The sequence below is a fragment of the Podarcis raffonei genome, chromosome 3, assembly GCF_027172205.1.
Source record: "Podarcis raffonei isolate rPodRaf1 chromosome 3, rPodRaf1.pri, whole genome shotgun sequence".
In the NCBI taxonomy this organism is placed as follows: Eukaryota; Metazoa; Chordata; class Lepidosauria; order Squamata; family Lacertidae; genus Podarcis; species Podarcis raffonei.
The window spans coordinates 105,549,663-105,565,183 of NC_070604.1; the positions used below are offsets into that span (position 1 = coordinate 105,549,663).

Below are 15,521 nucleotides of genomic sequence, written 5' to 3' on the forward strand. Positions count from 1 at the left end.
GGCCACCCTTGTTCCAAGGATAATACATGCTTCAGGTTACATGGAGAGAAACTGCTTGGCTCAAAGTCACCACAAAGCTTTGTGGCTGTGAGGGGAATTGGATCTGTGTCTCCTCAGTCCTGGTCTGGCTCTCTAAACAACTATACTACACAGGAGGGGCGCTATACAAGCATGTTTGCCAAGTGTGTTCTATAAGCTGGGTGCCACAGCAGAGGAGGCTGTGCCTCTGTGTGGTGGGGGCACCTGCAGAAAACCTCAGCTAATGATCTCATTACCTAGGCAGCTTTCCTTGCTGGGGTGGCACTGTGGTCTAAACCACTGAGCCTCTTGGGCTTGCCGATCAGAAGATCGGTGGTTCGAATCCCCACAATGGGGTGAGCTCCCGTTGCTCAGTCCCAGGTCCTGCCAACCTAGCAGTTTGAAAGCACACCCAAAAGTGCAAGTAGATAAACAGGTACCGCTCCGGCGGGAAGGTAAATGGCGTTTCCGTGTGCTGCTCTGGTTTCGGTGTTCCGTTGCGCCAGAAGCAGCTTTGTCATGCTGGCCTCATGACCCAGAAAAAACTGTCTACGGACAAACGCCAGGTCCCTCGGCCTGTAAAGTGAGATGAGCACCGCAACCCCAGAGTCATTGGCCCTTTTTTTAGGCCAAGACTAGCATTTTTAATTGCGATAAATGGAAAGTGAACTTCTTTCAGTGTGATTTTTTAAAATAGCACTAGCACATAATATTTATATCTATCTGGACCACAAAAAAACAGCCAAAGTTCCCCAAAGAGGTAAACCTACAAATCTTGTAAGTTATTGCAGAGTCGCAACAACTAAGCATAGCGATAAGGGCAGCAAATGAGGAGGAAGACTTGGGAGTCAGTGCTTCTAAATTTATTGGGGCTTTTACCCTCTTCCTGTTCACAAACGCACACACAAGCACACCTGTCTAGCAGGCACAATATAACCCAAACGCTTTATTTCATCGCGCATGTTGGAAAATAGGGTCAGTGTATCAGATTCGGCCCTCTCTGAAAGCTGAAAACAAATTAAAATGCCATACGGTGGGATTTAACTTCACGACAGTGTTATCCTCTTATTGGCTTTCAGCTCCAACTAGCACCCAGTTCCCATTATATCAGACTTTTTCCGAGCATCCAGCAGCGTCCATTCCGTTGGCCAGCAACGTCTGATTACAGTGTTGTTTCCCATTGCACTCAGTGCTGGCTTCCTGTTGCTGAGAGAGGGGAGCATCTGTGCCAGTTTGAGTCATCAGCCCAAGAGGGATTGCTCCATCCATGCCTTGTCCGTGTACTTGGGTTCCCAATGCCTTTTTGTTTCTGAAGACAAGCAAGAGAGATGATGGGATAAAGCTCTGCTCTGGTCCCTGAGGTCTGAAGGCACTAAGATCTCACAAATATGTCTGTAACCTGAAGCGTATGTAACCTGAAGCATATGTAACCCAAAGTACCACTGTACAGCGTAGATGCAGCCTAGCCCTATAATAATAATATTAATAATAATAATTTATTATTTGTACCCCGCCCATCTGGCTGGGTTTCCCCAGCCACTCTGGGCGGCTTCCAGCAAAGATGAAAGATACACTAAGATACACTAGGTGTAGCCCTACACCTAGTCTACACCTAGGGTTTCCTCCAGATGGCCTGATCACTGAGCATTCACCCTGATTTGCTTGCACAAAGCTTCCTTGGAGGTTATACAGTGGTACCTCGGGTTACATATGTTTCAGGTTACAGACTCCACTAACCCAGAAATAGTGCTTCAGGTTAAGAACTTTGCTTCAGGATGAGAACAGAAATCGTGCTCCGGTGGCATGGCGGCAGCAGGAGGCCCCATTAGCTAAAGTGGTGCTTCAGGTTAAGAACAGTTTCAGGTTAAGAACGGACCTCCGGAATGAATTAAGTACTTAACCCGAGGTACCACTGTAGTCCAATCTATGTTGAGTATTTGTTCTGATTTGTTTGTCTGCAACAATGAGCGTCCACCCTGAGCATTCACCTTGCTTCTACTGTGTTTATATGTCTTCCCATTAATCTTTCTTTCATCCCACCTTTTCCAGTACGTTACTTTCCAAATCGCAAAAAGTCCACTGCCATTGTTTTGAAGTTAACTTGTTATGCTAAAATGGCAAAGGACTTTAATCCAGTGTCATGGTGCAAGTCTAAATATTTGACATGCACCGGAATCCCTCCCTCAAAATGCTGACAGTCTGGAGGAACCAATTGAGGGTGGGGAGGAAGAAACCGGCTGATATCTGACTGCTTCCCTTTTTGAAGTGGCAAGGTTAATTCAAGTGATGTGCCTTGTGTGTCTACGTCACTCACCTGCCATCTTCCACATCTTCGATAGTCTCTGGCAACTGGATGTTGGTTGTCTCTGTTAGCAGAAAGGCCACCGTCCCAGACACCAGTGCCACCACACTGAATATCAAGGGAGGAAGGTATCTCCAGGTGTCATCTAGCAGCATGATCAGAGGAGCTATGGAGCTGGCCAACCGTGCTATGAATGAACAGCAGCCAACACCACTCTGCCTGCAAAGGTAACGCAAAACAATTTCGATTGGAGATAAATCCATCAAACTGTTACACGCAATCCCAGTCTCTGGGCAGTGAGAGGTTCAAGGGGTTCCAGGCACCTTCCCAGAGTTTGGTTTCCTTGGAATGAGGGTCAGTGGAGACGGTGATGTCTTTAGGATATATGGCTTTATTTGCACATATGTACAACCTGAGCCTAAGATGGAGAGGCTGACAGCATTCACACCCCAACAGATCTTGCTTCTCCTTTAGTCACAGCCTTGGATTCCAGCACAAACCAAGCATGGGTCTGTGTTTCGTTCTTTTGAAGAAGATTTGGGAAATGTAGCCTCAGAAGAAACCCCCAAGATTTTGCTTTATGTGGAAGGTATTTCTAAATTTATCTGGTAGGAAGGAAAGCCTAGAATTAAACATAAAATTTTGATAGATATAAAAGGAAAAGGAGGCTTTGCCCTGCCAGATCTGCAATTGTATTATGAGGTAGCTTGTTTGTGTTGGTTATAAGAATGGATTGTATTGGATAATGCAGACATTTCAGACCTGGAAGGCCATGATTTTAAATTTGGCTGGCATGCATGTCTTTGGTATGTGGAAGCTAAAATTTATAAGACTTTTATGAACAGAGTTTGGGAGAAATATAAAAATTTGCTGGAAAGAAACACACCCTTATGGTTATTCCCTATTGAAGCAATTTCAATTAAGAAAGTTAATATGGATAGACAATGGGTGGCATACAGGGATTTGCTGGAATTTACAGGGAGGGAATCCAGACTGAAACCTATGGAAAACTTAAGGAGCCAAGTTACAGACTGATTACATCATCATCATGTACATGATATGTTCAAGTTAGACAAAAAAGAAGGGTTTTTGGACCAAAGCTCACAATTTGAAAAAGAACTTTTACAAAAAAAGGATAAACCTTTGTCTAGAATGTATAATCTTCTATTAGAATGGAGGGTAGGAGAGACGAGCTAGTCAAAGCTTCAATGACACACTGGGCAAGGGATAAAGGACACAATATAGATTTAAACCTCTGGGAGAAACTCTGGAAAAGTGATTTGAAATTTACATGTTACACACTGAAACTATGAAATGATTCATAGATGGTACCTAACTCTGGGCAGGTTGGCTAAGATGTATAAAGTACAATCAGATATGTGTTGGAAATGTAAAGAAAGGGAGGGGACCTTTTTCATATGTGGTGGACATGTAAAAAGGTAAAAGAATATTGGGGAATGATTTATAATGAGTTGAAAAAAATGTTTAAAATTACCTTCCTCAAAAGACCAGAGTCCTTTTTATTGGAAATAGCCCAGAGAGAAATTCCTAGGTGTCAGAAAAGCCTATTTATGTATGCAAAAACAGCAGCCTGAGTTTTGTTAGCCCCAAAATGGAAAATGAGCTAGGTCCCAGAAAAAGAGGATTGGCAACTTAATATGTTAGAATATGCAGAACTTGCAGATTTAACACATGGAATAAGAGAGCAAGAAGAACATATACTTAAAGAGAAGCGGAAAACATTTATTGAATATGTGGAAAATAATTGTACACTGCTGAAAATGCTGGCAGCATTAAGATAAATTCAACAGCGTAATTAATGTTTGAATGGTGTAAAAATGCAACACTGACTTGAATGGTTATAGTATTAGAAATGCAGGAATGGGAGAGCTAGACAATGAACCATGGAAAGAGAAGAAGGGAAGTCTCTGGATATCAATAAGTTTGTAAAAAGCAACAACAACCACCACCAGTGGGTCTGATTGGGGACCAAGTCACTTACCTGACCACCGTTGGAAAAAGTTCAGCTGTGTAGAGGAAGACGGTGGTGAAAGAGGCTTCAGAGAAACCCTTGCCCAAGATGGCCACCGCCGACCGGAGATGCCCATGCTCTGAGGGAGGAAGAAACAGGAGGCATGAAGATTTAAGTGCATACTGGAAATGTAGGTTTATGCAATACTCTGATGCTCTGGCAACAGATCCACCTTTAAATAAAAAAAAGACTTTTCACAGCTAGGGAAATGTACTGAAAGGTGTAGGATAAGGATAAATGGATGGGAAGACGTATAATAATAATAATAATAATAATAATAATAATAATAATAATAATTATTATTATTATTATTATTATTATTTATTTGTATCCCGTCCATCTGGCTGGGTTTCCCCAGCCACTCTGGGCAGCTCCCAATCGAATATCAAAAACACGATACAGCATTAAACATTAAAAACTTCCCTAAACAGGGCTGCCTTCAGATGTCTTTTAAAAGTAGGATAGTTGCTTATTTCCTTGACATCTGGTGGGAGGGCGTTCCACAGGGCGGGAGGCACTACCAAGAAGGCCCTCTGCCTGGTAGGATAGTTGCTTATTTCCTTGACATCTGGTAGGAGGGCGTTCCACAGGGTGGGTGCCACTACCAAGAAGGCCCTCTGCCTGGTTCCCTGTATCCTCACTTCTCGCAGTGACGGAACCGCCAGAAGGCCTTCGGCGCTGGAGCTCAGTGTTAAACCGGGATGAATATGCACAAAAAGAGTACAACCTCCGCATAATCTTTGTGCAAAGAAATCAAGGATGGCTCCTCAACGTCTTTTGGATGAGCCCCGGGAGGCAAGTGATGCTGCTGCAGCTCACGTTTTGACTAGATGGATGCTCAGTGATGCTGCAGAACCGGCCAGATGAGCCTCTCACCTGCAGGGATGGCTGCATTCAGAGCAATCATGCCTCCCGTTCCAATCAGAGTCCATGCCTGACAATGCCTGCGGCCGATGCGGTCCAAGACAACATACACACTGACTTTGGCAGGGATCTCAATGGCCCCAAAGATAAAATGTGTCACGTACGGATCCAAGCTGAAACCGCTGATGTTTAGACTGATGCCGTAATAGGTGAATGCCACACCAAACCTGCAAGGAAAACAGAGATGACTTAGGTTCAGCAGCTAGGAATATCAGGATCAGCCCTTGCAAGCCAAAGTTGACAAGTGGATGGACAATCACGGGATGCCATTACGGCATCCCGTGATTGACGGGTGTCCTGCCCACCAGTCCAAATCTTGCTCAGTTTGAGTGTGTGAACGAACTCCCTGCAGGACTCAGCAGGGTCGCTCTCCCTCGCATCAGTCAATGTGTGAGTGCAGAGGAGAGGGAGAGATCCTGGTTAGTGCTGGGCTCAGGTACACAGAGTTCCCTTGTGCATCTGACCATTGCTAAGCAGAATTACTCTCTCTACACATCAGTTGATGTGTAGAGAGAGCAATCCTGTCTAGTGCTGGGTTATTGCTTTGGGCAATGTCCCCAAACACCAAAAGAAATAAGGTAAGTGCAGCAGTTCGGAGCCCAATTTCTCCTAATTTATCAGATTTATGTGACTTTACAGGGAGGGGAAGGACTGGAATTGATGTTGTTTGAGGGTAATACTACCTGGGCTACACAAATGAAATGGAATTGCAAACAGTGGAAAACGTATGCATTAAACTCCAGTCCAAAACTTGTTAGTTTCTCCAGGCTCACTGCTCAGGTATGTGTTTGTGTTTGTGTGTGCAGGGGAAAGACCAGTTCCATCGGGGCTGTAAAGTTCCAGAGAGTCAGGATTGCACACAGCCACCAACTATGTCAACAGTCATTTGGAATTACTCATTCCCAGTTGAGGTAGCGTTACAAAGCGAGATGACATCTGAAGGAACCGTGCTCCATTTGTGGTGGGAGTTTCATAAATCACCGCAAACTAGCATTTGAAAAATATAGGTTGACACCGGAGAAAGCACAGCGATACGGTGGTTTGTATTCCTCCTTTGATGTAAAATATTGCACACTCGCCCAAGGAAGACAATAAACATCTAATCTGACTTCAAAAAAAAAAAAAAAACCAACATAGGAAAGCCTGTCTAAAGATAATGTTACTCTGCAGCTTAATTCCCACCACAATTAACTGCAACACCTTCCAAGAAAGAAAACTGGCTCCATCTCTTTCAAAGTCGGGAAATAAGTGCAGTCATCAGTTTATGTTCATACCATACGACGACAGAACACAAGGTGGTTTTCCTCAGCTTGGGAGTCTTCACCAGGTGCCAGTAGAAATAGGTCCTTGACTCCTCTATGGTCAGTGTCCTCCGCAGGACCTACATTCACCGCAAAGGAAGAGGGAAAATGCCCCTCAGTGCTGTTTTGCAAAGGCTAGATCCCATCATGACATCAAAGAGGAACTCATTCTCCTAGGATGGAGGCAGGGGGTTGGACTAGACCCTTTGGGTCCCTTCCAACTCTACAATTCTATGATTCTATGATTATGTAGCCAAGATGGTACCATCTGTGCACATGAGGGAGATTGTCAGCATGCTTCAGAGAACCCCCAAAGCCTACAGAAGCATGAAAAATAAATTCTGAGGGAGGGAGGGAAGAATCCATCTTACAGAGCCATCTTACAGAGTTTTGAGCATTTGACGGGTACAGAAGGCTGGCTGTGGGAGCTTAGGAAGTCTCCTTATGCTGAGTCAGGTCACTGGTCCACCTAGGTGATGGAAGGGCCAAGTTGTTGTTGGTTGAACCTGTTTATATGATTTTGTAATATGGTGTGTCGCTTTTCACTCTTTGTTTTTATGACTCGGTTCCCAGCTCTAGGACTGGAAACACTCAATGAAGATCGGGCTATAAATACTGTGCATAAATATATACAAATTGATTAGTATCGCCTACACAAGCAGGCTTCAGCTCTCCAGGGTCTCAGCCTGACCTGGAGAGGTCGGGGATTGAACCTGGAGCCTTGTTGCATGGTAGGCAAGTGCTCTACCACTGAGCCACCTATTGGAGGGCAAGCATGGAAGACAGGAAAAGAGAGATAATGGAGTACTAGATTGGCTGGCTTGTTGGAACCCTGAGCAGGAACCCTCCACACCACATCATTTTGTTGCGGGTCTTACTCGTTGTGGTTGTTTTCTAGAGGTCCATCACTGCACCTGAGGTGCTGCAAGACCCCTTGCACTCACGTCTGGAGTTATCTTGGAGTCAAACTCTTTCTTGCCATTGACTCTGGCACATTTGGAAAGATAGCCATGCGCTGCCTCCACCTCCTTCTTTGTCAAGAGCCACCGGGCAGATTCTGGGAGCCACCTGGCAAGGGACAAACAAGGCATTTTGTAGATCAAGTGGGGTTGCTGCATCTGGAATTGCTGCAGATGAGGAAGACATCATCTCTATGCACACGCTCCTGCCCCTGTGAGCTCCTGCGGGCAGTCAAGGCAAGATAGGGTGAGTGGCATTGACACTTTGGTTCTTAAAGTTACAGGGAAGAAGAGGTAAAGAATACAAGAAAGAAGAACCTGGGGAAGTTGGAGAAAGGGTGTAGCTGACAAGATGTGGTTGGGTGTGCAGGAAACCTTTCAAAGTCCTTGGTGAATATTAGGGTTTGGAGGATGAAGTGTAGGTGGGTTCCCATGAGGCAAGATGCAGTGATAACAGCAAGAACCTTTATTGAACTACATAACTGAGAAACAGGGGCAAAGCAACTGCTTATATACATTCCTGAAAGCCTGGGCCACTCCCACTCCCAACGTGATTGGCTGCCTAAAGTTCCAAGCTGCAAATCACGACTAAGAGTTCAAGGGCCAATGGCAGAGGCCCAAATCCTGAATGTTCTGTGACTGGACATCCTGTATCGAATCAGAACACAGGAGCTCTGAATCCTTAGTCCAGACTCAAGCTCAGGCAAACCCAGACCACTGAATACATAACAGAGGAGTTCCACAGTCACTCACCACCAAATGACAATGCTGAGGAGGCAGGGAGAGGTGACAGCCAACAGGAGCCAACGCCACGTCCGAATCAGGTAGGCCACAAGCGCCAAAAGCATGTACCCAAGAGACCAGGAAATGCCGCTGATGGTGCCGCAGAAGGTGCGATGCTTGACGTCAGTCCATTCTACAGCTGGAAGTTAATATACAGCAGCAGCTCTCAACGTTTGGACTCAGTTTACCTTCAACACAATCACAGTCAACCCCATAAACTCTAGCTGCAACGACTCAGCAGCCAAAGCTGCACTCCCTGCTCAACATTAGGGTGGGGCAAAGCCACCAAACTCCCTCCCTTTCCATATTTCGAATCCATGGAGGAAATTGCCACCCACGGGATGCTATCCTGATCAGATGCAATAGATTGCAGAGGGTTGGGGACAGAAGTTTGCTGCAGCTAGTACAGTCATACCTCGGGTTACAGACGCTTCGGGTTGCGCAATTTCGGGTTGTGCACCGCACCAAACCCGGAAGTACTGGAACGGTTACTTCCAGGTTTCGGTGCTTGCAGATGGGCAGAAGCGCTAAATTGCACTTTGCACATGCGCAGAAGCGTCGAATCACGACCCATGCGTGCGCAGATGCGCAGGCCGCAAATGCTGTGGGTTGCGAACGTGCCTCCTGCACGGATCACATTCGCAACCTGAGCATCCACTGTAATCTTCGCAAAAGGAAGACAGCCATAAAGCAATCGTTCTAAGCGTGGTTTGACCATTGATTCGTCTCCCAAGGGAACTCTAGCTCTGTGAGGGGAACAGGGCTTTCCTAGCAACTCTCAGCAAAAACTACATTTCCCAGGATTCTGTAGGAGAAGCTACGGCTGTTTCAAATGCCGTGGTACTTGCTTTAAAGGTAAGGTTTAGATGGGGCCAGAGAGAAAGAGGGTCCCCACGATCACTATTCCCATCTGCAGTGCCAGTACGCGGAGGCATCCGGCCTGAAATGGAAAGAAATCACCTCTCACCTCGGAACCTCTCACCTAATATCAAGGAGATGATGGACACGCCTGTGAGTCCCATCCCACAGAGCGACCTCATGATGATGAACATCAGGTAAGACTCTGCAAACGCAGCCAGGGCCCCAAAGAACATCGTGGAAAGGAAAGACAGTAGAAGCATCCGCCGCCGGCCAAACCTAGGAAGCCAAAAGTAAACCAGCAGCACCTGTTTTCGTTCCGGTCAAAATCCCAGAAGAATTGCCTCGCCAGGTAAGGCCGCAGCCTGCACATCTCTCTCATGTCATTCACAGCATCTAAGCTTGCACAGGGGTTGACAGCCTTCCTAGGCCCATGGATAACTTTGCGTTTCTGGGGAAGTGGCACGAGTGCTTCCCCTTCTCGCTTCCCTCCCCTTCTCCAAATAAGCTCCCCCACCCACCCAGAAAGACAGGGGGAGAAATGACTAGTGCCATCATTTGCTAGAGGGATTTTCTTATATGTGTTGAGAACATATGGGGCAAAAGAAGCCAATGCTTCCTTGCTGTCTTTTGAGCATTAATATCTCACCCGCTCCATCCTTCTCAACACAAGCTAACAGTGACTTCTTGTGGATAAATGAGCGCATCACAAGTCATCCGAAATGGCAGTTTCCATATGACACAGTATTTGCACGTGTGTGTGTGTGTGTGTGTGTGTAGAGAGAGAGAGAGTGTTTATTAAGATCACTCCAATATAGGATTACAGTTGCGAGATTGTTATATGCACAAAGATGGAAAGCTACAGCCCGACCTACTATAAAGGAATGGCTGATAAAACTATTGGACTTGCCTGAGATGGCAAAGCTGACGTGCCCAGTTAGAGAAAAATAAATATTGACATTTATTCAAGACTGGAAACTTCTTATGGACTTTTTGCATGAAAGAGAAAAATACTGGTTTATAGAAGATAGAATGGTTGGATGTTAATGAGTCAATACTATGTTTAGCTGCAGGACAGAGAACCAGAAGTCTTTTCATCTTTCTTTATTCTTTTCTCTCTTTTTCCTTTCTTCGCTTTTCCTTTCTTCCTTTCTTCCTTTTTAAATTTGTAATATATACTTTTTTGCTGCCTCTGTTCTTTTTTAGACTAAGTATTTCAGTATATATAAGTATTTCAAAAGAAAGAAAGAAAGAAAGAAGGAAAGAAGGAAAGAAGGAAAGAAAGAAAGAAAGAAAGAAAGAAAGAAAGAAAGAAAGAAAGGGTTTATCTCACAAAGAACCAGGAAGATTTCCCCAGTTTGCCATAGCTGGTAAACTTTGTTAAAAGAGTCATAATAAATAACAAAATGAAATATAAAAAAATAATAATTGAAAGATGATCCAAAAAGAACTCCCTTAAGAGAATAAAGTCTTTTTGTCTTAAGACAGTCTTCAAAAGAATCTTTCCCACAATTTTTTTTAAAAAAATAAATCCAGTAGCACCTTAAAGACCAACTAAGTATAAGCTTTCTAGGTATGAACTTTCGTGTGTATACACACTTCTTCAGATACAACATATTCCTAGAGTGGCTTCAGAACCAATCTCTCTCCCCAGGGACTCTGGGAATTATATCTCTGTGAGGGGAAGAGGGATCCTACCAACCCTCGGCACCCTTAACAAACTACATTTCCCAGGATTCTTTGGGGGAAGAGCGGGAACAACTATCGCTGGAAGACAAATGTACAATGTCATGCATGCCACAGTTTTTGTTACCTTTTTCATGTTGGTCCTGCTGCTGTTTCTTGATAGAGAGGATTTGAGCTTTTCGAAATAGTACAAAAAAACCTACAAAACCCATAGATAAAGATGATGGCGAGAGGAGGGTGCCTCAAAGCCTCCTTTGTACATGATTACATAAGAAGAGTCTTGTCTGAGGCCTATCTTGCCCACTCCTGTTGCCCACAGGGCTCATCCCACAAGCAGGCTCTGAGCACAGAAATCCTCTCAGATCATTTCTACACTTTAATCCTGGCTGCAGGATCAAATGATCATGGCTAGTAGCCATTAACACCACTTTCAATTCTCTGAAGAAATAGGAGGTGGTACTAGGGCTTTTTCCTCAGCCAGAACTCACTAGAATTCAGTTCCGGCGCCTCTCAAGTGGGCGCCATTGGCATTATAAGAGAACGAGGGAGGCGTTCATGGAGAGTTCCTGCACCTCTGGAAAAAAATAGCGTTATTAATGGTCTCTAGTCAGCTTTAGCTCTTTTATTCAGTGCACGCTACGCACTGAACTGCAGCAACAATCAATGTGCATTGATTTTTAGCACAGTAATATATATATATATCCAACATGCATTGATTTCTACTTCCTGTCCGCCCCCTCCTGTCTCCCTTTAATATGATGGTCAGGACCTAATCAAGGGGTTCTAAGGCTCCATCCAGCACCAGCGGAAGTGTGCAAATGAGTTTTCCAGAGTTCCACTCCTGGCCTGACTCCACAGATTATGCTGGAAGATCACAGTCTTCTTTCTTCATGGAGCAAGGGCAGAGGTATTCTCATTTATATTTTTTCAAAATGGCACTTTGCTTTCTCAGAATGGTGGAAAGGTGGACCGGAGTCATGCCTTGGCCCAGCGACTGTGGTAGTATCTGGAGCCAGCCTGGGTAGGGACCTCCCCCTGACCCACTGAGAGAGCTCATTAACATAGCCCTGGACACAAATTTCAAAAAATGAAAGGAGAGATCTGGCTTAACTCCCTGAGGTGAGACAACCAGGGGAAACCTTTCTTTTGGAGGAGTGAACCTGAGTTGTTAGCATGTTTGTAATGGAAGAAATGGGATTAAGTGAAGGAAATATCATTTTTGAGTGGGATTGGCGTAGGAAGTGAATTAGGAGGGGGAAGAAACTGAGTGGGAAATAGATCTGCAAAGAGACAGTATTTTGTTTAGATGTATGGCAGAGGTGTTTAGGGGCTGATTGTATCAAAAGAAGTGGAGTTCTGAACAGCACTCAGGGGTACCATGATGTCTTCCCTGCCATACATCCCAGTGCCCACCAAGTTTTCTTCCAATTGAGGTGGGTTTAGGATTATTCCCGTGGAGGGTTGATAGGAAAAGGTTGTGTGTTTCGGGGGGGGGAGCAGTTGTCCAAGGTTGTACAGTTTGAAAATTCATATACGTCTTTGTAATTAAAGATTTATCTACCTAAGACTTGGCAGTGAGACAGGTGAGGCAGAGATGGGCAGAAAGTGGATCAGGGATCTACTGGCAGCTCTTGGAGTATTTGCAGCCAATCAGCAAATATCCTCATTTGTTTAAGAATAGCAGCAATGAATAATCTCCACACACCCCCGGGCAAAACCCCCACACATCTAAGTTAGGCTCCAGGTTGAAGAAAGCTTTGAGTGAAAACCAGAAGTTGATTTTTGTGTGGATAAGGACTGTGGTCCTTCAGTGCTGATACTGAAAACAAAATATTGGGTTGAGCATGTGCCCAGAGGCAACATATTCCTCGATTCCAATAATTATGCTGTTTTTTATCCTGACCCACCCCAACAAACCACCTGGCTGCAGTTGGTGGACTTCGAGATAAGAAGAAGAAGGAGGAGGAGGAGGAGGAGGAGGAGGAGGAGGAGGAACCACCACAGTAGATCCCACAAGCCAGAAGTCTGTCTGCCCATGCACCAAAGACCAAAAGTAAACTCTACTCACCTGTCAGACAAGTAGCCAAAAAGTACAGACCCCAAAGTAACACCAATGAAGAAAAAGGTAGCAATTGCCTGGTTCATGCCTTTCTTCTCACACACCAGATCCCACTGGAAGGAAGTATCATGGATTGTAATTCAGGTGACCCAGATTCAAAACAGGGATAGCTGGGCAGAAGAGGGGATTTCAGCTGGAGTAGTTTGCATGAGAAGCCAACCGAGTCCAAAGAGTGCTCTCTAATGGTTCCTCATAAACAACTTGGATGAAAGAATTGGGGGGGGGTGCTCATCCAATTTGCAGATGGCACCAAACTGGGAGGGGCGGCTAATGCTGCCAAGGGCAGAATTGGGATTCAAGATGACCTTAACAGATTGGAGAACAGGGCCCAAGCTAACAAAGTGAATTTCAATAGGGACAAGTGTCAGGTTTTACTGGCTGCACAAATTTAAAATGGAGGACACCTGGCTGACATGTGAAAAGGGGGTTTTAGTAAACCACAAGCTTAACACGAGTCAACAGCGTGATGCAGCAGCAAAAAAAGCTAATGCTATTCCAGGCTGCATCACAGGGGCTCGTCCTCTTTCTCACCCGGATCCTTTCATTGCAATAGAAGTACATCAAAAGCTTACCTCAGTGGCCGTGGTTGATGCATATTGTGAGGAATCGTAGACCCAGCCATCCTGGCAGCTCAGGATTGATGAGGCGTTGTCCAGCTCCCAGGAAGAATTTTCCAGCAACTGAAACTGTGGCCTAGAAAACATCTTGCAGGGGCTCAGTGTCCCGCCAGGCTCTCTTGGGAGGCCAACGGAGAAGACCTCATCCTGGCTGAGATTGGAAGTGCCAGCAAAGGCTGGAAGCACACAGTGGTGAGATGGAGAGGCAGAGATGAAATTGTGGAGCAGGAAGTGCATGGGGATCATCAGTCTGGGAATGCAAAGCATCAAGAAGACCAGGATCTGGTATCTCCCAAAGCCATCCACCTCCCGGAGGACATCCTCAAACATCATCGTGCTAGGGAGGGAGGTTTGGTACAGAGCAAACGCCTGTGCACTGTACAAACAGACCGAGCGACTGGGGAGAAGCTCCAGCCATTTAGCAATTAAGTACCTTAGCGAAGCAAGTTTAACATGGCAGTTTCACAGAAAAACAAGTTGCCTTACAAGACCGAACCCTTATCAAGTCATGTGGTTCAGGAGAGACAATCCCTTAATGGCGAGCTCACAAAAGCGGTATTGTATTCTTTTCAGCTTCTTGGAGGAAAAAATAGAGCCCAAGGCAGACAGAAATGAGGAATCTGACCTCTTGAACTGATAAGCAGCTCTTGAAATAACTGGATCCAGCATATATTCCTGGTTGTAGAGTTAATGTAGTACCAGTAAGAACTATTATAAGCGCTTACGCACCAACACTGGAAGCTGATGAAGAGGTTAAAGAAAATTTTTACTCTCAGCTGGATACCGTCCTATCAGAGACAAAAGAGGTTTAAAGACTGTCTCAAGGCAAATCTAAAAAAAAAAATTGTAGTATAAACACCAACAATTGGAAAACACTGGCCTGCAAGAGCTCCAGTTGGAGAACAGCCTTTACCGAAGGTGTCATGGGCTTTGAAGACACTTGAACTCAGGACGCAAGGGAGAAACATGCTGAGAGGAAGGCACACTTGGCAAATCCATACCATGATCAACTCCTGCCTGAAAACCAATGTCGTGTGGATTCAGAATTGGCCTCCACAGCCACTTACAGACTCATTGTTAAAATCGTGTTTATGGAAGACAACCTTACTTGGCTTGAGTGATCGCCAACGAAGAAACAGTAAGAAAGCAAAAGTGTTCAGATGGCATGGGCATGGGCAGCTGTTGTTGTTGTTGTTGTTGTTACTAGTTCATAAAGGTAAAGGTACCCCTGACTGTTATGTCCAGTCACGGACGACTCTGGGGTTGCGGCGCTCATCTCGCTCTATAGGCCGAGGGAGCCAACATTTGTCCGCAGACAGCTTCCAGATCATGTGGATTAAGCAGTCTACAGTGGTACCTCAGGTTAAGTACTTAATTCATTCTGGAGGTCCGTTCTTAACCTGAAACTGTTCTTAACCTGAAGCACCACTTTAGCTACTGGGGCCTCCTGCTGCTGCCATGCCGCCGGAGCACGATTTCTGTTCTCATCCTGAAGCAAAGTTCTTAACCTGAGGTAATATTTCTGGGTTAGCAGAGTCTGTAACCTGAAGCGTATGTAACCTGAAGCATATGTAACCCGAGGTACCACTGTATATGTGTGTGTTTTTCCTAATTAAATAAAAGCCAGCCTTCTCACAGAGACAAACATTGTTAATGTGAAAGAAGGAACTGCAACAAAGCGTTGCTGAGTCATGACCTGTTTCTTTTCCCCAACCAGAGTTCCACCCGCTCCATCATATCCCTGCAGTTTTCCTCCTCGCCTCCCAACTGTCAATCAGCACCCCATGTTCTCACTGGTATTTTCGCCCACTTTTTAAAATAAAAAACCCCATGGGCATACCTCAGAGTCTGCCAGGTTTCCTTGCTTGTGCCCTAGTGGGTTTTGCTACATAAGGACATGTATGGAAAGTTTGGAGCTGGCA

General features: G+C 45.2%; 1 protein-coding gene across 1 annotated transcript; it reads right to left on the minus strand.

Moving 5' to 3' along the window:
* Nucleotides 1–937: 937 nt before the first annotated feature.
* LOC128411242 (solute carrier family 22 member 7-like) lies at nt 938–14,667 on the minus strand. Its single transcript, XM_053383393.1, has 10 exons — nt 13,555–14,667; nt 12,932–13,035; nt 9,302–9,456; nt 8,290–8,458; nt 7,522–7,645; nt 6,551–6,657; nt 5,229–5,443; nt 4,323–4,431; nt 2,333–2,539; nt 938–1,327 (listed from the first exon to the last, which is right to left on the minus strand). The coding sequence occupies exons 1-10, from the start codon at nt 13,930–13,932 to the stop codon at nt 1,126–1,128; spliced, it is 1,770 nt and encodes a 589-aa protein (XP_053239368.1). The 5' UTR covers nt 13,933–14,667; the 3' UTR covers nt 938–1,125.
* Between the last annotated feature and the right edge of the window lie 854 nt (nt 14,668–15,521).